Source organism: Toxotes jaculatrix, chromosome 21 (assembly GCF_017976425.1).
Source record: "Toxotes jaculatrix isolate fToxJac2 chromosome 21, fToxJac2.pri, whole genome shotgun sequence".
Taxonomy (NCBI): Eukaryota; Metazoa; Chordata; class Actinopteri; family Toxotidae; genus Toxotes; species Toxotes jaculatrix.
In genome coordinates this window covers 8,813,296-8,834,559 of record NC_054414.1, presented here as the reverse complement: position 1 = coordinate 8,834,559, position 21,264 = coordinate 8,813,296, and the positions used below count along the sequence as shown (strand labels likewise).

Genomic DNA, 21,264 nt, shown 5'->3' with positions numbered 1-21,264 from the left:
ACTGAAGACACTGGTGTGCAAATTATGATATTCAGCAAGGGGAGAGATTAAAAGGAAAAAAAAAAAAAAAAAATCACACACATTTTCACGGTCAACAATCAAAAGTTCAACACTGTTTTTATTATTATAAATCAATACATTTTAATATAAAAAGGACGAAGGGGGTCTGAAATAAAACCATTGTAGATGTAAACCAAAACAGATCAGGTTATGACAATCCTCTTACCACACTGGACCCATATCACAGACTCTTGATTAGCCAGCATGTCTAGTTAACACTCATTCACTCATCCCAAAAACACTCTAGGCTATACTTAAGATCAATCTACAGTTTGGAAAAGGTTTAAAATGGAAATAATGTGGTTGACATCGATCTTTCTGCAAAGCGTTGCAAGTATAGCATAGACTTAGCATGCCATTGGTTTTTGTGCAATCAATTACAACCATCACCAGCAGCAATCAACATTACTTGTGAAGTGTGCACACTATTTTTTTGTATAGCAGTTCAAGGATGTGAAGACTCAAACTCCTGAAGGTAAACAATATAAGCTTTGTGTGTCACCCAGTGTAATGGTCCTGAATGTAACGCAGGTTTAGGCATCTTCTGTCCAGAAATGACCAAGACCTAGCTTTAGCCCATTTGTCATGTTACAGATTTCCTAAGATGAGATCAATGAGGCATCTGAGATAAGCCAGCGCCATTGTGGTGTATACACTTAACCGCTTCTTGAAAATAGGTGGACGTCAAAATGGGAGATGCTAGAGGTCAAAAAGGAGCACAGCCAGCTGCTTAAACAAGCTAAGCTGCTCACTGCACTAGTAGCACTCAAAAACACTCAACACAGAAGAGAAGGTGGGTGTGTTACTATGGAAATCAACTTGGGTTTTAAATGGATATTGCAACTTTAATGAATTATAGATGCAAATGTAAATGTCACTTGTATTAATTTAAAAAATAAAAACGCCCTTGTGACGCAATTGTAATCAATTTACTGTTTGCCATGTCATTTCAGGGCAACAGGTCTGAAGGCAATACCAGTGCAACCAATTCATCCTCACAGCACTGCAAGATAAAAGCATACAATCTATCTAGATTAGTCCATTTGAGATGATTTCACCAACCCTTGTGATAAATCTTATGTTTTTGGTAGTAAGAAATTATTTGTATACAGGTTCCCCAAATTTCCCTTCTTATTTATTATTAACTATTTCCTTGTACAAAACATTTCAGCAGTGTTACCAGGTCAAAAATTAATTATCTATGTGACAACTGCAGGAAAAGGTTATGGCTTTCTGTTGCCTGCTTTTAATATCAAGCCTTTTCTTACTGTGCTGGGTTACGGTGGGTAGGTGTAGGTTAAAATGGACCACAAGTCCAATTACTAAAAACACACATGGGAGGAGAAAAAGGTAAAACAATAACTTAAATAGAAGTGCTTAAAACATAACAGTTCTTAGAGCCCTTTCAAAAACCAAAAAAATAAAGTTGCAAAGCAGGAATCCCACCCAACAGAAAAGGAGAGCGAAATGAACAGCTGTAATGGTAATACTAATATTCATCCAATGATTCACAGATGTACAGTTCACTTATAGGTCATATCCTTCCCTCCCTCACAAATATTTCTTGTTTCCTTGTCAGTGGCCCCCCCACGTCTGTGAGCCGCGACTTCCCTCTGTTTCAAGTCTATCTGTGGTAGGAGAACACTCTGTCTCAGTACACCTCTCGTCTTCCTCCTTTGCCGTCAGTGCCTGTTGCTCCTCTTTTTTCCTGCGCTCCAACTCCCACTCCACAAAGGTGTCAAAGAGGCTGGGCCAGGCCTCGTCCTCGCTGTAGTTGCTCAGGTCAGGCCCAATCGCCTGGGTGAAGTTCAGGAACATGTTCCACGTGTCCCTTGAGATGCCCCGAATACCTGAGGGGTTCTCCGCTAGGAAGTCCAGCCAGCGCTCCAGGATTACAGGTGTGTCCTGGGTGAAAACCAGGCGCCACAGGGCAATGGCAATTTCGCGCTGCAGAGACCGTTGGCCCTCCTCAGCGTCCAGGCCAAACTGGAAGGTGAACCGATACAAGTCCTTGAAGTTCTCCTCGCCCTGAGCCTCCAGCAGCATGCATGGGAAACGTGAGCAAATGCCTTTGAGGCTGTCTGCCTGGATGGCCTTGCAGCCCTCAACAAACTCCTTCCTGATGACACAGAGAAAACCGGACAGGACATCAGAATAATATTGGACCAGTTCAGTCAAGATGATGTGGCCCAGAAGCAAAGAGCGTACTTTTCAACAAAGCTATAGGAACAGCACCAGAGCTAACTAATAGCTAAATTTGTCAAAAACAACAATAAGCATTGTGAAGTCATCTAATGCAAACAAAAGGCTGTGTGTCTAGAACAGCGCTGCAAACATCACTGACAAAGAAGGCATGGCCCCCTGCAGCTTAAGGAACACATGTAAAAACAGTACCAAAAACTGTTCATGCTTTCAATGCAACTTTGACTAATGTTATTTTCACTTCAGTGTTGTGGGCCTCAACCCATGCAGATATACTTTGTCATTTGAGCCCTTCAACAATATAGGCTTTCAAAGTCAAATGTAATATAAAGAGCTTCAGTAAGCATCAGTTGACAATGAAACATGTCGGTAACCAGAGTGTGGTATTGTCCAAAGCCTCTGGATAGAAAAGTGCTGAGTTAAAAATCAGAGAGGGGGAGCAGTGACAAGTGACCCGGCCAGCAGGCAGCCCTATTCATCTCCCAAACTAACTGCCGAGTGGGAGCACAGAGCAGGATCGCTTTCCTCTGTGCCCCCTACCTGACAGTGTGTGTGTGAGAGTGCGAGTCTTTAGATGAAAAGCTAAAAAGTGGGTGTTTTGAGGTGGGATGGATGGACCACTGCACAGTGAAAGACTGAAGATTGAAGACTTAAAGGTCAAAGAGTTCAGGGAGGAGCAGTTGAAGCTGTCTTATAAAATGGCCACAAGTGCAGTTATCAGACAATATATTTTATTAAAGCCCGGAATATGGTGGTAGCAGCGTCACACTTAACCACAAGTTCTAGATATTAGGAACTGTTCTAAAATCATGACAGATTGGCACTTGTATTTAATAAACCAATTATCCACTTGTCACACTGAAAGTTCAGCCTCAGTGTGTGCCATTTCTTACAGCTATAAAACACTTCCCCCTAAATGTGATCATTTATGGCCAGTTTTAAAGATGTCCTGTTTTTCCTTGCATTTCTAAAAACATTTACAGACATGTCAATAAAGATTAAATTTTTTTTTATTGATTATTGGCAGCACCCTGAGGACCAGCGTGCCTGGTCAGAAAAAGGGTAATATTCGCACAGACTTGGAAATGCACAGGGATCTTTGCATACAGTGCTGGTCATGTGGAGATGTGTCAACAGTATGTTTTTAGAACATGTCTGGGTTTGCCCTGATATGAGTCAAAAACAGTAAAGCCAATCTAGTTTTGAAAGAGATGTGTTTAAGAGCTAACAGCTTTATATTAATATACAGTGTACATAGTGTTACTTAGTGCCAGTGTGGAACTTCGTCTCAGGAAATTTTGACTGTCTCTTTTAAAACAGCATTTCTTCATCTGGGGTAAGTAAATATCTGTATCTGTATCAGAATGTTCACTTTACACCTACATCTGATTACCATGCAGTGATTATGCTAGTTTATCCTGATGATCAAACACCAGTGAAAAAACCCCAAAACTCCCAAACTCCACTTTACCTTGTAAACTTGCACATAGTGGCGGCTTGAAACTTCCAGGCAAGGACAAGCACGCGAAATTCTGCTGGGTCCACGCACAGGTCATTGCAAAACCTCTCCATGCCTTCCTCCAAGATGGCATCTTCCTGTTCATCCTTGTAGCAGCTGAACAGCTCCTCGATGCGTAGTAATGACAGCCCGTCTCCATCCAGAAACTCATCCTTCCGTGGTTCCCCCATCCCTGTGGGTATGACGGGTGTCTCCACAGTAACTTCTAAGGCCTTGGTGCCATTCGACAGCTCGCTGGTGGCTTTGCTACATGGGGCACTGGGCTCTTCTTTATGGCCACCACCACCACCAGCACTGCTACCTTTCTTGTGGTGGGACTTGGAGCTGCTGTCCTTGTCTCCACTCTTGCTGCCGAGTGAGGACGTCGGATTCTTACACTTGGTGACACACTGGCCCATGTCTTCCTCCCTGGTCCCTCGTCTGTCTTTCCTCCTCGCCTTCAGTCCCCGTCCGAACCACCTAGACGCCTCTGCTCTGGTCTGGCGAGACGTCTCAACATACCCTCAGGCCTGAGGTGAAGAACAATTTAACAACGTTCATCATCATGGAGTGTAGCTCTAAACTGAGTCAGTCTTGCTCATAATCAAAAGGTCAAGATCCACATTCCTGTGGATCTTAGTAGAAAGAAATTAAACTAAAGGGATTTTTGAACATTGAAAGTCAGTATGTTACTCTACCTGTGCCAAATCTGCCACGATCCAGGTCTTGCACTGTTAGACTTAAAAACCCTACAAGGAGAAGACCCGAGGGAAACAGTCTGTATGTATACATGAAATGTTTACATAGTGCAAGGATTTAGAGTAATAACACCACGGCAACATGCACAAATACAAAATCTCTCTTCAGACTACTCAATTACTCAAAGATGATTTCATGTGCACGTGTTAAAGCAATTAAACATTCTGCTATCATATCTACAACGATAAAATGTACAAGTTGATCAAGTGTTTGATAACTAATAAAGGAGCAGGTCAGGAGGTTACTTACAGACAATCCCTCAGATGGCACCGGCCACAGATCAAAGTGTCTTTCTATTCTGCTCCATCATTGTGACCTTGACATCCGCAATGCTGAAAAGACACATTATCTTGTCATCATAAGCAGAAAGTGATAGCTCATCGTTCCCCAACCTGCAGGACCATTTTAGTCAACACGCCATGAATATGTAATTTGAGCACAACACAACAGTTCCTTATTGCGGAATTATTCAATTACTGCTTTATAAATACAGCGAAGATTGTTAATAGCATTTGAACTGAAAACATGCTGTGCACTGTGCACTTAAGCAGCTCTTGAACATCTCTGGTTCTGGGGTCGAAAATCTCTTAACACTAGGTGTCGAGTGAGGAGCCTCTCACAGGGAACAGACTAGCCTTGTCCTGAATTACAGCTCATGAGCTCTGATGTTAAAATCCACCTAATGCGAGCTACTTTTGAATCCAACTTTTCTGACACCAGCTTTTACTTTGTGTACTGATCTTGTCAAGCCACGACTCTTGTCTCACATCAACGAAGAAAATCCATGTTCAGCATCGGAGCAAATCGACTGTATGACTGATCATTGCACTGGGCATGTAGAGGCAAATCTCTCACAGGTCCATTCTGATTACCTTCACCTAACTAGTATCCGATGGACGGGTGAAGGCCTACTTATAAATAAGAATTCCTTAATTATTATCCACAACAAGCTAGCATGCTAGTTTAGCAGAAACACTAAAGTATTCATTAGTTTAGGTTGTTTGCTCCTAAAACACTAAGAGATAACAAAGTTCTGCTACAATACAAATGTGTGATGTTTGCACCATTGTTATCTGTGTACAGTTTCGGTTAAGTTCAGACATCTGACATTAACCAACGTTAGCTAGCATTAACATTTTTTTTTACCAACTTATGTTCTTTGGGAAGTGACGAGCACTAACAGGATCAAGTGAGCTCAACAGCACATGCACAACACTAAAATAATGTCATGTAAACAGTGTTTCGATAATCATTTACACCTGGTAATTTAACCATTCACTAACTCAGGTGGTACTTGTTGCGAAGCTGTTATCGATTCCCAACACATCACCGCCGCCGGGCCATTTACATCTAAACTGCCTGGCCCTGGCGACGTCGCCATAGCTAGCTAGCATCAGCTCGGTTAACTAAAAGTTAGCTATCGGCTAAGCTAGGTCTTTCGGTTAAGACACCGAGAAAAACCACAACTATCCACGTCAAGAAACTTACCTTTATGGAAAACCGTACTATGTGGGACTGGATGTACATCACTCCGGGAATGCCAGTACACACTAAGTTGTTAGCAAGTTGGCCAGCGTTTACGAGCAGAAGCGAACTGAGGCAAACTCGTCGCGTTAACTCAAAGCTAGCTAACTAGCTGGCAGCTGACAAAAAAACTTCCACATCAATATTGCATTCTTCTCCGCTTTTAGAAATAAAAAATAAGTAAAAGACTAGAAATCAGAGTGTGCTTTGAATCCATTTTGAAATGTGTTCGCTCTTTGAAGAGAGTTAAAAGACCACCTCGGACTACAGCAGCCAGTTTCTTTGTGCTTCCCCCTTTTAGTCATTGAGTGCAGCTACATTATGGGCATTTTCCTGCATCACTTCCTCCAACAGCTGATCTTCATCTCTGCGGTGGCAACGACAGGATAAATCTCTTCATTCTAACAAAGGGATGTTCTTGTAAATACTACACTACATCCAGATGTTTAAGTTATTACAGAAACAATTACTAAGTCACGTGTTTTGACGATGACATTTTACAGAGCCTTCAGAGAATAAAGCGAACACTGGAAAATGTGTGAAAATCCCTTTGTAACTAATTTAAAAAGGCTTAAACCGGGTCTATTAATAGTCAGTTGTAGAGCTGTAGCTAATGATTTAAACAGCTGAGATATATCCAACTTTGAGTACAATAATAGCAGAATCCGTCATTTATGAGTTTATTTTTCGTTGCTTCTTTGCACCCTTTGTAAACGTCATCACCAGTCGACAAATGTGTTTCTGTTGCCCTAGCAAGCTGCTGGAGAACTAGCTTCTTCTTCAGACACACTCGGTAGGTCAAAGTTTGTGCTGTCAGGTAAACTGTAAATGATAATGAGCGATAACGCTAATGCAAATCGTTAATGTGACTGTGGCTCTCTCACCCCGCTAATAATTTAACCCCGTTCTCTGAAACAGCAGAGGCTCATTTTGGTGCTGTCATGTCTGAAGGCTCAAGGAGAGCTAGCTTCATGCTAACAAGTGATGTATAAGCGAAGTATAAGAAAACAACAATTCATACAAACACGCCAGTTATATTATCCTGAAGACTTCCTTTAATCTCAGCACATATCAGAGCATGGAAGTAATGTTTTACAGTCAGTCATGTAAATATTACTAAACGCTGTGTTCGGGAAAACAGCACCGTGTTGGTTTAGTGACACCTAGTGCTGAATGATGGGGACACTCTGGATTACAAACCCAATCAAAGCGAGCAACTTCCCCCGTGCCCCGGACTTTCAAGGACCTCACATGTTCTAGGTTCACCGTGTCAGTTAGATTAGGTAATTTGATTATTTGCAGATTAACTTAAAGCACAGCTTCAATCAAAGGCAAGTGTTCTATTATTAACAAATCTGATGGCCGTGACATACTGAGGGGCAGATAAAAGATCTTGTGTTGTTTTTATTTGTTTTATTCACATGATGCATATTCCTAAATGCTCTGTTTAATCAAATCACCACAAACTTACAGCTACACCGAAAGGCATAAGAAATAGATGACATAACAGTATTAGCAGGGTCTGAAATGTGGTAAAGCTTAATTTCTTTTACTGGGCAGGCACCTGCTGTTTTCTCAGATTTTGATCCCAGATGACGGCCTCCACCCGCAGGACGGTGCTGTCACTGTACATGCGGGTGTTTCGCATCGCCCGAACCTGGCAGGCACAGAGTGGAGTTACAAGTGACACAGAGACTGAGCGAAAATACATACTTCAGGAAGCCCGCACTCTGTTCAGACAAAACCAACAGGTGTGAACAACAATACTCTGCTCACAGAAAGGAATGTACAGCAGTTTTATGGCAGTGTTAACAACTAGTCCTTTTGTGTACTTTGTTTCAGCTCACAGATCAAGAGTCCATAAAGAAGTGTATAGAAGAATGTGAAGCAAGGATAGAAATAGGTAAGAGTGGAGAGATGCCCCAAGTTTTCCTTTCATAACTCTGATTAAGCTTCATCCCGCCCAGATAAATGGCCACAGATTTAAATTCAGGCTAAATTCAGTGGAACATCTGCCAGGTGCTGATGTGATAAATCATGTGACACAGTTGCTTTTTCTCTAAATAATCCTGTCATGTTTTCATTAGGTGAACGAAACTGCCGTCTCAACCTAAATCTCAATCTGAGGGCACAGCCCAGTGTCATTTTGGGTCAGATTTCATATGTGATAAAGTATTTGTCACTGAGTGACTGTTCAGTTCATGTGAAAGTTTTGAGTGTTTCAGCCTGAGTAAGCAGAGGTGTAAACACTGACCTGATGATCTGAATGTTGCTGACAAAAGAAAAGGCAGAAAAAAAACAGAACCATCAGCATGAGCAGGGTTTATATTGTCAACAGTTAAGTGAAATATAAGCCTGCTGTTAAGAACTGTGCAGAAAGATTTGAAATTATTTTTTCCCTCTTGCATCTTTGAAAGGAGTAAATAAGAAAGTACAGTTTAAATTAACACCTCAGAAATCATCCATAAGGGAATCAGATGCTTTGGGTAGGACTATGCTGGATTATAGGCTTTGTTCTAAAAGAGTAATATGTTTTCAAGGTTTTATTATTATCTTCTTCACAGGTCTACATTACAGGAACCCATATCCAAGGGCTGTAAGTTACCATTTATCGAACCAACCTTTATTGCTGTTTGTGTAGGGTATTGTGTTGATGATACATTTTATTCATTTATTTTGTTTTATGAATGTTCCCATAGACGTACTTACCACCCCTGGGACTGGCAACTCAGAAGGGCAGGAAGCTGCGAGCACAGCAGCGCCTGAGGAAGCAGGCCAAGCCAATTTACTTACAGTCACATGACGAGACCTGATGCTTGAGCTCACCCATCCTCACCACGAGTTCAAGTTACCAAGGACAGGAAACTGGAGTGCAGGCACAAGCTGATCTCACGGGCTGAGTTGTTGCAAGCACTCACTGATGCACCTGTTATTCAGGGAAAAGCCATTTTTCATTGTCATTTGTTTTTTACTGTAAAATGCGTAAACATAAGTTCTTATTGTAGCAGAGGAGTGCCAGCTTCTGTGCTTTCACTGTGGTTTGATCTGTAATATAAGGGCAACTTTTATATGTTATTTATTTTTCGGTGTTGTAATAAAAGTTGTAATAAACAATTCACATTTTTTCTGTATCAAATAGAACCATGTAGTGATAAACTTTGGTCTTTAAAATACATTCATTTCAATTAAAGAAAGTTGTCTTAAAGTCTAATGTTCTGGCAATAAATTTGTGAATATGAAAGATTCATGTAGTATCGATATAGGATCTTTGAGACTCACTCATAGTAACGTTTCTCTCCCAGCATGCATCCTTTTTTAAGAACCTCCCCCACTCTTCTGCTTTTCCACCTCTGTAGCCTGTTTAATCATGGAGATGATGTGAAACAAAGTTCAGTGTTGGCACACAGGAAGTTGGGAAACAAGTCATTTGTTACTTATATGTTGCACATGCAGATGATGAACTTCCTATAAAGTTCTGAAAAAACAGGAAGGACTGGGTGAGAAAAACATAAAGGAACTAAAAGATGTAAAATACAAGGGCCTTTTACTGTACAGTACATTTTTGGCATAACAGACGTCTGTGCACGTGGAATATCAACATGAAGCTGATTTTATGAAGTGCTGTGCAAGGCAACAAAACAGGAACAGAGAGGAGATAAAGCTGGAAATGAAAAACTGTATCTGTGTAAGTTCTCATTCATCCAGGTCATAGTTAAGATAAGATGAGATAAGATAAGACTTTATTGATCCCACAGTGTGGAAATGTACTTGTCCTATGGGTTGATGTGAAGGCAACTGGAGTTCTTTTTTGAAGCGTGAAGTGAGCTTAGTATGGTTGTTTAGGGAGTGGTCTTCCACAAGCCTTTTTCTGACTGACGGCGTTATTTAATTTAAAGCATCATTATGAAATTGTGCCATACAGTATTTTCAGTCATTTCTGATGGATATTTAAAGATACTATTACTATACTATGTATTAAATCTCAAAATCTGTTTTAATTTAAAATGAATAGACTCAGCTGTTACGCTGTCCAACATTTCTGGAGCTGTAATCTTATTACAAACAGAACAACAGCTTTTTGTCTGTTTCAGTTTCTCCATAACGATGGTGACAGGTCAGCTTGGTTTGCACACACTGCTTTCAGTTCTGTTTGGAAATCAGAGCAGAAAGAAGCTTTTCTCTCATGTACCTATTGATTCATTATATATTGATCCAAAATGACACTGACCTGCAGGTGAGGTTTGGTGATTCATATTCAGTCTGAATCATCAACTTATTGAATACAGTGCCAGAACAAACTATATATACAGCAATTACATGTAGTACAAAAATGTACAAAATGTTCTGCTTCTACTCTTCCTTGGAAAACAAGCCACTGTCCCATCTAAATATGCTTGTACAGGTGTGTAATAGCAAGTAGTGGCACTTGAATTACAAGCAGGCACTTATTTACCTGTATGTACAGTGTTTGTGTTTGTTAAATGTACAGTGAATGTCGGTGCAAATGTTCCCGTCTGCTTGAAAGAATGTTGATCTAAATAAATATTCAAAGAGAACCGATTAATTTCAATCAAATCCCCTTCCCTACTCCCCTGGATTAGTAATTTGAAACAGTAAAAAAGTGCCAGTAATTAAACGTTAGGTGTCTTAAACAGCCAGGTAATGTGCTTTTTAGATCAAACCGGCTAAAATGATGCATAGGCTCCTGTTTAAATTAAGTGGTATATTTCAGAGAGTTGGCTGTATCCCAAATGCACTTGAAAAGCCCTCTGTAGCTGCTGTATTCTATGGGGACTACAGTATATTTTATCTTCTGCTCCACTTTCCAGTGGAGAGTGGAAAATCAAAAATGTGGATCAGCAAACACGACTTTTGATAATCTCACAGGGGCACACATTTACAGGTCAGTATTGTTCTTTGGTGATACAGAGCTGTGTGTCACTGAGCTGTAACACCCAAGAGCTCAGAGCGTAGACTTTATCAGATCATTTTAATTTCACACTCTGGACAGAGTCACCTTGACAAACACGGTCTCCTCTATTTGAGGACTTTTTGATGTTTTTTTCTTTGTCCTCTAGCGTCACGTTGGCCTGCATGCAGACACATGATGGAGCCCAGTGAACACAGAGTGAAGGGAAGTGTGCATGTTTCACTGTTTGACGTCAGTCCAGGGGCTGACACACCAGACGCCAGCCTCAGGCGTTGCGGGCTGTGGTGTCTTCAGAAGTGAACAGTCCTGGTAGAATTAAATGGCCTTGGTTTAAACATGGAGCTAACATGTCCTATATAGATGGTAGTTTGTCCTCCCACTGGTGGGGACAGAGCAAAAGAATGGATATAAAAAACATTAAGAAGAGGGAAGGTATTGTGTGTTAAAAAGGAAAGGGTGTCTGTGACCTCTTTCTCGAATATGTGAACCTAAAATCAAAAAGTGCTGATCAGCTTCTTCAAAACTACCTTGGCTCCTGTTTCAGTCACAGATCCCACACTGTGCTACAGGACCTAATCAGTGACGCACACAGAAAATAGGGGTTGTAAAGGAATCCTCAAGGGATACTGTCTGTAAAGTAATCTCCTGAATGACATGGGGTCAGACAAGGAGACACAGTGAGAAGACAAGCCTGCAACAACACCAGGACTAGTTAAACTAGGTTGTGTACAAATAGTACACCTATAATCCAGTATGAAGACAGACTTTCACAAATAATTCTGGATATGAACTCTGGTTTCTGCCACACAAACTGCCTCACTTACTGACTGAATGGTGGACTGATTGGGTGATTGCATGACCGGCCCCATAAGCACATAAAATACAGCAATGTTTTATTGTCTCACACAGTTTGAAACCTTAGAAAAGACAGTGCTGAGAGGAAAGCTCCTCATAATAGTCAAGTGTAGCATGACAAAGTGAGAGTAGGCAAACAAAGGTTTATCACAGCAAAGATGATATTGAAAACAATCTCTACAGTCTTTATCCACCAGGGGTCACACCACACTAAGCGCTGAAGCCTTATTTAGTTCAGTGAGTTCGCTCCCCAGAAGCATGACTAGACTTTACCAGCATGAGTGGACCTCAGGCTTTGCTCTGCATTTGAGATTCTCTGTAACTAGATCTTTCAGGTGATATTAAATACGACAGAAACCTGATGCACTGTATTAACAAAGATGCCTTTTTATCAGGAGTAAAAACAGTAAATCAGTAATAAATCTTTTAACATAAACCGAGCTACAATTAAGATTTATTTATTTAACTCTCCACAAAAAGTCACATGTTTGGTTCTCTGAGGACTGTGTCACCTTTATTACCACTTCAGACTTTAAATAATTGTCTGACGCACAGTGATCCTCTTGGCTGAAGTGTGGGGCTGTTGCTGCTCTCCCTGTTCTCTCTCTGGAGACTATATTACCCCAGTGATAAATGACTGTCCTCACTATAATTGACCACTGATGGGAGAGCAGCAGAAGCAGCGGCAGCAGCAGACTGTCTTAACATTAACGCTGAGTAGTGACTCACTCTTTGCATTCATATAAAGCATTCATGTTTAACAATGTGTTAAATATACATGTAAATACTTTTGTAAAATTTTATATCTGTAATCTATTTACTATTTATATTTAGTGCTAATTAGCAAATGTTAGAATGCTAAGATGCTAAACAAAGATTGTTATACTAAACATCGGCCTGTTAGCTTTATCATTGTGTGCATGTTAGAATGTTGATGTTAGTATTTGTCTCAAATCACCACTGTCCCTATGTACAACCTCACAGAGCTGCTAGTGTGGGTTAACACACTTACTTTTTACTCATGCTTTCTACTTTTAACTTTCTAGCCCTCTTATTCCCCATTGTCTTACTGTATAAAACAAAGCGTGTGTGTGTGTTGCAGTGGCAGCTATGAGCAGAAATCTGTTATTTTCCACACACTGTCACCTACTTCTGTAGAGAGATGTGAAATCATGTTTTAACTGCAGCGAGCACGGCGGGGTGGTTGTTAAACATCGTGTTGAAGCCTGCTGTTTTATTCCAATGTGAAATGTGACAGCTCGTGAACTGTGATTCTGATGCTACTTATGCTATTGATTATGATGCATGAAAATACAAAACATGGCATGGCATACTTCACTACTGCCACTCTGACTCTGTTTTGATCTGCAACGCACTAGCAGAGTGTGGAGAGTGCTGTCTCCCACCACAGTAAACTTTGCTGCTTTTTGCCTTTTATAATACTACAACCAATATGCATATGAAAAATTTGCAGACACACGCGTTGATGAAGCAAGTTAAAAACAGAGAAGCTGCAGTACCCTCTGACTGACCTACAGCTGCTCTTATTGTCCATGTTTATCTCTGGTTCTGGGTCTGGTAACCGCTATGTCTTTGTAGCTGAGATCCTCCCCAGGGACATTAAACCTCATGGCATCTGTCCTGTCCTTTAGGAGAGAATGTGAGTATGTGTGAAAAGACAAAATGGCTATGGTATGTGTTGTTCAAAAAGAGTCAGGTGGGCTATTTAGGAGTTATTTCACCTCCTAAACTATTTATATAGTTTCAATTTTGGTTGTGCTCTTATATATTTTGTTCCTTATTGCTGTAATGAGCTAATTTCCCCACGGGGATCATTAAAGTTTCATTTTATCTTAAAAGTAGACTTTATGAAGACATACAGTTTGTTTCAGGCATTATTCATGCTGGTGAGAACTGAAGTTTCCTCTCTGGGGCATTTTCTCTCCTTTCCCAGGCCAAAAATGTATTCAAAAACAATCAATAAACACTCTCATAAAGATGCATGTTTAAAGTTTGTTGAAAGTTTATCTGTTAACTCCTTACATTTATATCTTTCTATTTGTTTCTGCTCAATTAACATGAGATTTGCTCTCTTATAATAATTCAGCCATAAAGCAATGAAATAGAATGAATGAGTGAACAGGAGCTTTAAGTGCGGTTTTGAGATGTTGATGTTTTAGTTAGAAAAAATACAAAATAGAGCAAAGGTTAACATTTTTTAATGATCTATTCTTTAGAATTTTTCTCTGATCTGCATTTTAACTCACTACAGACTGACTTTCTGTAAAAATGTCAGTTCTGGATAAACACTACCACCGGCAATTTGTTGATTTCACTGTCCGTGAATAAGCTTTCAAAATAAAAGTCTCAAGGCAGGCATGTGACCCATTTTTGCTGTGATGTCACTGCAAAAAAAAAAAAAAAAAAAAAAAAAAAACTGGATCATGGAGGGAAAAAGTGGTTCTTTTTAAGGGTTGTCTGGTGTAAATATAGGTATTTAGAGATTCACCTGAGAGCGGTGTCATTATGGAAATGATAAATAAGCTTCAGTGCAAGAAGAATACAACAGCTCCAGAAGGAGGAGAGTGATCCATCATACAGCCCCTTTAAGCCCTTCACTCGGTGTGCATTATTTAGGGGTTTCAGAGAGACCCCTGGGGGAAATATGGTGTAAGAAACATTGGGAGCAGGAAAAAAAAGGGAAAAGAATAGGGTAAAGAATAATGCAGGAGTTAGACATCTAATGTTGTACTTAAGGAGCCACGATAAGGTAATTAGATGCTTGTAAATGGGAAATCCATCTCCTCATCTTACCTGGTCAACTTGACTTAATGCTTCGATGCAGATCACATTATCAGCTGTCCTGACAACACTTGAACCATCATTAAAAAAATATCAAGCTTGTTTTCACTTCACAATGCAGTTACTACGTACAAGATAAAGCAAATAATAGTGCCGCTGTAATGGCATGTCATTTCTAATGAGGTTGAAAACAAACAGATTTTACTGACCTTAACATACTGCAGGTAATGAATTAAATTATTTTCTATTCTATTCTAGTCTAGTACAGAAAATTACTTTCAGCAATGTCACAGCCATAACATTACAGCACTTCCTGCTGTTCTGCAGCTACGACCTGCACGGCCTGTCATGCTTTCCAATGTAAAAAGCACAATTGTGGCTCTTTGTTGCACATTTGATTTAAATAATTGTTAGTTCTTGATTAGACTGGTGCTCCAGCGATTCAATTACAAGCAATCATCCTCATCAGAGTCATGGTATATATTAATTTAAAAGGCAATCAAGCATTTTCTGAAGCCTCGAAGATTTGAATACATCTTGGGCTTGGGCTTGTGGGATTTTTTCCATGATTGAATGATTTCTATTATTTCTTTTCATATCTTAACTCTGCACAGATGAAACACTCCTAAATACACCACACTTATATGGTCCTGTCAGTGCTAGTTCCACGACACACGTACTCTGCACACTATGGCTTCTTTTGTATGCAGGCTCCAGTAGCCTCCATTCAAAACATAACTAAGGGAGATAATTGAGCACACAGTTTTTCCTCCATTAGGCAACATCTTAGGTTCATTACATCAGTTTTCAGTACATAGATAATTTGTCCTTAGGGCCATCTTTGAAGTAGTTTGTTTATGGTACACCTGGAGGGAAATTTTTCAAAGGAAACTGTTTATAAAAGTCAATGATTGATGAAAAGCAACAAAACAACACAATGTATCAGAAAAAAGATCCTATATTTTCATTGAAAGTCCTATATTTGCACTGACACAATGTAGGGAATAACAGGATGAGATGTTCTTTCATGACTAAGCGGTTAATTGCCCTTTCGTGTTGCCTCAGACATTTGTCTCATCTCCAGCTCTCGTGCTCACTCCCGTCCCACTCACTCCCTGTCTTTCTCTTGGCTTTTGTTTGGACTATACGTTTCACATTATCTCAGCTCACACAGTAGCTACTCTGAGATTAGAGGAGGTGTGTGTGTGTGTGTGAGTGGACTCGAGTAGCGTAGCGCTTGTTGCTGAACGCCTGCAGTATGGAGAGCGCAGACGAGGGCTGATGCACGCTTGGTTAAGCTTTGTCCAGTGGGATGCACACGGAAAGTGTGTGAAGTATATGCAAGTGTGTCGGGGAGTCAAGGTGAGGTCAGGGGCGACAGGGGTGTTGATTAGCTCACGATGAACAAGACTGAGCACCTAAGAAATCAACCTTATTCTAAAGTTTTAAAGAGGATTTAGAGAAAAGCTGTCACACTTTTGGCCTCTGGGTTCTTATGCTCTCGTTTTATATACACCTCACACACTGTAGCAGAACATCTATAACTGAATGAGTTTATACTTGGTACACTGAGGACCACTAGTTGCTGAGAGCCACAATTGTGGCCAGTACAGAGAGCAGAGAGAGCACAAAGCTTGAGAGTGCTTTATACTATTTGCCAAACAGAGTCATGTGCCCACAAATGTGAGCCAGCACTCTGTAGAGGTGTTTAACAATGACTGGATGTGCTCAGGTCCAACTCTAGTGTTGGGTCACAGGGTGACTGGGTAACTCGAAGAAGCCATCAAATATTTAGCTGGCCTCCTTTTCATGATCATGGTATGTAAACAAACATATTATCTGTGTGATTGACAAGCGATCTTTTGGCCTGGCACGACAGTGAAAGCTTAGACAGCTCTTTAGTGTAAAAGGAAAGGAAGGCCACAGAGGAGGGTTAATTATCAAATTAATTTTCGAGGGATTTGATCAAGACGAGTAGGAATGTTACACTTCTGCAGGCACGCTTTGAAGAACACAGCTTGGTTTCTGTAAAGTGAGCAAACTGGTGACTAAGTAAATTTGTTTTCAGAGATAAATGAGAACATGAAAGAATTATTTCAGTGCTGGATCCTGTGTCGTGTTTGTTGCTGCTGTTGTTTTTAGAGCGCCCTATCTGCTGAAAAATGTACCCTCATTTTGTATTTTCTGGTCCATTATTTATTTCCTCCCCACTCATTCTTGATACTTTAAACATAGGGGACCCATTAATGCAGGATAGGTGCATTTGTTCGAAGCAATACTTTGATGAAGTGAAATTAAAGCGATCAAACACAATAATTGTTTCTTTTAATTGTGGTCGATGCATGAAGGTGGATGGAAAACTCATTAAAGGGGGCAGATGAATAATGGAGGAGGGTGTGTTGGTGTTGGGCTAGCTTAGTTTACATCTTCACTGGATGGAACACTGTTGTGGCTCCTCGGGGGGGGGCGGGGGGGGCGGTTCAGGTGGGGCGGTCAAAGACAAAGTAAGGCTGTAGGAGAAGGAGGAGGAGGTGGAGAGGGAGGAGGCTGGCAGGGGAGAGAGCCAGAGTGTCTCAGCGCTGTGCAGTGAAAGTGAGGAGACGGCTTCACTGAAAGGCCCAGCCAGCACCGGCCTCATCAGGCAAAAATGGAAAAAGGGTTAGTCAGCCAGACAGCAAGCTGCAGGGATGCAAGGCAACCATGACCACCGGCAGCCATTACAGGAAACACAACCTTCCTCATTATAGCTGGCGGAAAAAAAAAAACTGTGGGTGGGAATGGCTTCATGCAACGTGATAGGCTGCCTGATTATGCATGTTTAATGCACATTTTGATTTCTGAATGTCACATGCTCTGTTATGTATAGTCTATTCAGCTGTGTGTGAAGTGCATTTTCCCCCTTTGTCCAAATGTACAAATGAAAGTGCCTTTTCTGTGATATTTACTCTGACTGTGATTCTAAAATTTATGTTTGTGGTCCCACTGTTTGCAGCAATTATTTATAAGTCATGTAATTCAGGCAGGCAAACTGTGCTTCATAGCGTACCTTCAGGCGGAGGATATATATATATATATATGTGTAGAAGAGTGTACCGTGAATCTATACGCACAGCCATGTGGTGAAAGTGACAAATGAAGCCGACTGGTTGTAGGTGGCCGTAGGTGCTGGGTTTCAGGTGACCAGTGTTGCATGGTCAGTGCAGTAACCAGAGCTGGAATCTCCTTCAGAGATTAAAGAGTCCGGGGCTCCGGTCAGGATCGGTCTGATATGTTGTCAGTCCAGAATGGGAAATGACAGGTACAATGCATGCACTTGCAGATGCAAAGACTGCTGCTACACAATCGGGCATAGAAACCAGGTGCATGAACACACAGATCAGTGCCTACACACGTTCTTACGTGCACTCACACACTAAATTAATGTCAGCCGTGCTCGGAGTGCTGCGGTTCCTCCTAACTAGCCATGCTTCCTCCTCCAAGGTGTCAAGGAGCGTCTCAAAGTGAAAATTAATAATCACAGGTCTCAAAGTGTGATCTTCTGCACATCCTTTACATATGCCTTGTTACGAGGGACAAGGCAATGATGTGCTTTTCTAATTTTAGAAAGTATCTAAATAGCTGTTGGTAAATCATCTGTCACGTTTGCATTTCCACCTAGTAGAATCAGAATGAAGATTTCACAGGGTTGGGTGGATTGCAGATGATAACCACTAATTTGTGGCTCAAAACACAAATGCATTCTGGTGGAATGAGGAGTAATGTAGGAATAGTTATCAGGGAAAACATCATTTGCTATTACATCCTTAAAGGCGTTTCATTACCTCATCAACAGTGCATTCAGCTGGATCCAAGTGTGGAGGAAGCATTACATGTTCATTACTCATTCTCAGCTGAAGCATACTCACTTCCATCACTTATTTGTCTCATCAACTTTGTCTTTTCGGGTGTTACATATACAAAAGCCTGTCATTCTGTCATCACTGTGTTTTCGTGTCTCTTCAGAAAGAAACTCAGAGTCTCATTTGTTGTTCTTCACCCGTGGATTAATCTGTTATAAACAGAGTGAGGGGCAGCGGGTGCAAACGCAGAGAACGACGGCGACACAGATGAGGTTCGCCCGGGGTTCAGGCTGGCGTAGAACCGGTGCGGGTGCAGCGGGTAACCTGGTCAGAAACAATGCACTCAGAGTGGCAGATGATTCATTTGGAGTGTGATTGCACAGCACTGAGAGAGCAGACAAAGAGAGCGTGGTTGAGAAAACACTCACCATGAGTAGGAAGACTAACAATTCACAGCTCGGCATTTAAAGCAGAAACAGATTAATCTTCAATGCACCTATGTTGCAACATTCTGAACAGCAAAATTATATAGTTTTGATGCTTTTGAGGAGCCTTTTTTAAAACACAATAACATATTGTTGAGGTCATATAGTTTAAACCCTTATGGTGTAATGTATCTACAATAGGCAGGAGAAAAATCCTAGTGACTTGTTGATCATTTTGCTTGTGGCGTGAAAACAAGGTCAGAGACAAGGCACAGAGACCATAGTGCCAACAATACCTATAACACACAGAATAAAAATAAGGCTTCCCACACAGTGCAAAGGGGCAGTGTAGGATTTATTAGAGACAGGAGAATAAATATAGAACTCAACATAGATTCATTCATATTCTGTGTTAAAAAGTACTTTGCATTCAAGTCATGGGTCATTAACAGGAGTTTCAGCCATTGTGGAGAGAGAAGTGAACGACCACTAATGTAGTGGGTTATGCTTAATATGCAAGGGCACAATAAAGTGAAAGAGCATGGAAATCACTTGCTTACAGCAGAGAAAAAATAGAAACAGTACGTCACTTGTGTCATTAAATATATTTGACATAGGTTGAGGACAAATAGAGGCACTGAAGCCTACTAAATATGTGGTGTTGCTCATCTGTAAGATACAGTATTTTAAACTGTCAAAAATTCTGCAATATTCAAAACAAATTTAATCCACTCACCAGGTGTAAACCTGGACCACATTATGAAACCTCCTGTCATGGACTGAATTGTTTTGCGAGCGAGCATCCATGAAAACACAGGCACTTATTGCTGAATAGGCTGCAGGTTGTTAAAAAACAAAAGATAAAGTAGTCTTTTTTTTCCATTTTATTGTGACTTTAATAGACTGTCAGAATTTCTCAGAGGAAAGTTTTGGACTGGATGTTTGCCTGTGTGGGCAGGTCAGTGGTGATCCTTCCTGTCGCTTCACATCACTCTTAAGACTGCCTCTTAGCTGTCTTAAAAGACATGTCCTCGTGAAGGTCGCTGCTTTGTTTAAATGGCACTAAAACATTGTTTATAACAAATACATAATGCAAATTCTTTTTTAAAAAATGGAATTATCAAACTGGAGCTTTAAACTGTGTTTTATCTTAAATTTGGGGGCATCTTTGTTGCTCATTGCTGGGATGTTTTTTTTAACAGCATCCCCCCCAGAGATCACTTGTCAATCAGTGTGGCCAAACACATCACTTCCTGTGTCCCAGAGGGTTTTTTTTTTTTTTTGGAAAGGGTTCTCTTAACTGATAATAGGTTGAAACACTAAAGAGAGAAATTAATCTGCAACAGACAGGAGCAAATCAGACATTCATTTATATCAAAATGTCACAAATTATTACTTTTAGTTAGTGTATGGCTTCACAAATCCAGCCAGTCCACACAGGTCATAGGGACACTAGGCTGACCTAAATACTAAAAATATCACTGGCTGCAGTTAATTAGTGAAGTAATAAGATTAGATCGCTTGATTGGAAAGAAATGGACAGGAGCTGGAGTAGAGGAGGAGGACTAATCCTGTTCAGCATCTGTGAGCCTAATCACAGATCCATACACAGAATTCATGGAGTTTCGACTCATTCAGCAGAAAAAAAAGGTTGATGATATGATGAAGTGAACATTTTAATAAATTAACTACAGCACGAGAATAGTATTTCTGGGCCATAATAACAATACAAGTACAAAGCTGTAGCAGTCATAGCAAATCTCAGTGTTCCCTCAGTTCTTTATACATCGTTTAGATAGGATTTTTAACTGAAATTGATCTGAAGCGCCCTTTTTATAACTGGCAGACAGAAACACATCATCAGTGTTATAGCGACAGTACCTATCTTTACATGCATTTTGATGAGATGTCTGCTAGAAACAGCATTTCGCCGTTGGCTAAGGTAACCAGCGTCCATAAAAAGACGACAGGCGTCAAGGAAGCAGATGGCAAATGTGGGCAATCTGTAATCAAAAAAAGAACGAACTGGGAATGTTTACCTTATCTTTAGAACAGGTCTTGTTCTTTTACTCAATTATACTGCTGTTGTTGTAGCTATAATTCTTTGTTTTGGCTATATATTTTAATCTATCAGGACATTAAAGGTTCAAATAAATCCTTCCTGGTTGGTCATAACACTTGAGTCATTTATGACACTAAAATGAAGCACAGCTGTGATCCTGAGGTGTAGTGTAATAGCATTTGCTTTAATTCAATGCCAGAGTGGCTGGAAAAGAAGGGACTCCACACTGACCCTGCAAAATACTGAAAGTCCTGTTGTACTTTGGGACTCTCACTTCTTTGACAGTGCAGTAGTCACTTTGCTGGACA

General features: G+C 40.6%; 2 protein-coding genes across 2 annotated transcripts; one reads left to right on the top strand and one right to left on the bottom strand.

Annotated features, from left to right (window-relative positions):
- Positions 1–100: 100 nt before the first annotated feature.
- dcun1d3 (defective in cullin neddylation 1 domain containing 3) lies at positions 101–6,504 on the bottom strand. Its single transcript, XM_041067238.1, has 5 exons — positions 6,008–6,504; positions 4,769–4,851; positions 4,459–4,509; positions 3,734–4,290; positions 101–2,179 (listed from the first exon to the last, which is right to left on the bottom strand). The coding sequence occupies exons 4-5, from the start codon at positions 4,177–4,179 to the stop codon at positions 1,636–1,638; spliced, it is 990 nt and encodes a 329-aa protein (XP_040923172.1). The 5' UTR covers positions 4,180–4,290; positions 4,459–4,509; positions 4,769–4,851; positions 6,008–6,504; the 3' UTR covers positions 101–1,635.
- Positions 6,505–6,684: 180 nt separating this feature from the next.
- Positions 6,685–9,134, top strand: lyrm1 (LYR motif containing 1). The gene is made up of 5 exons (XM_041067239.1): positions 6,685–6,836; positions 7,604–7,794; positions 7,886–7,946; positions 8,608–8,639; positions 8,743–9,134. The coding sequence occupies exons 2-5, from the start codon at positions 7,636–7,638 to the stop codon at positions 8,854–8,856; spliced, it is 366 nt and encodes a 121-aa protein (XP_040923173.1). The 5' UTR covers positions 6,685–6,836; positions 7,604–7,635; the 3' UTR covers positions 8,857–9,134.
- Positions 9,135–21,264: the final 12,130 nt, after the last annotated feature.

Bases quoted from the DNA above. Each gene is read 5' to 3' on its own strand.
- dcun1d3 (XM_041067238.1), bottom strand. From the start codon at position 4,179: ATGGGCCAGTGTGTCACCAAGTGTAAGAATCCGACGTCCTCACTCGGC. The intron at 2,180-3,733 runs GTAAAGTGGAGT...CTGTGTCATCAG, and splicing joins ACTATGTGCAAGTTTACAAG to GAAGGAGTTTGTTGAGGGCT.
- lyrm1 (XM_041067239.1), top strand. From the start codon at position 7,636: ATGACGGCCTCCACCCGCAGGACGGTGCTGTCACTGTACATGCGGGTG. The intron at 7,795-7,885 runs GTGTGAACAACA...ACTTTGTTTCAG, and splicing joins TGTTCAGACAAAACCAACAG to CTCACAGATCAAGAGTCCAT. The intron at 7,947-8,607 runs GTAAGAGTGGAG...TCTTCTTCACAG, and splicing joins TGAAGCAAGGATAGAAATAG to GTCTACATTACAGGAACCCA.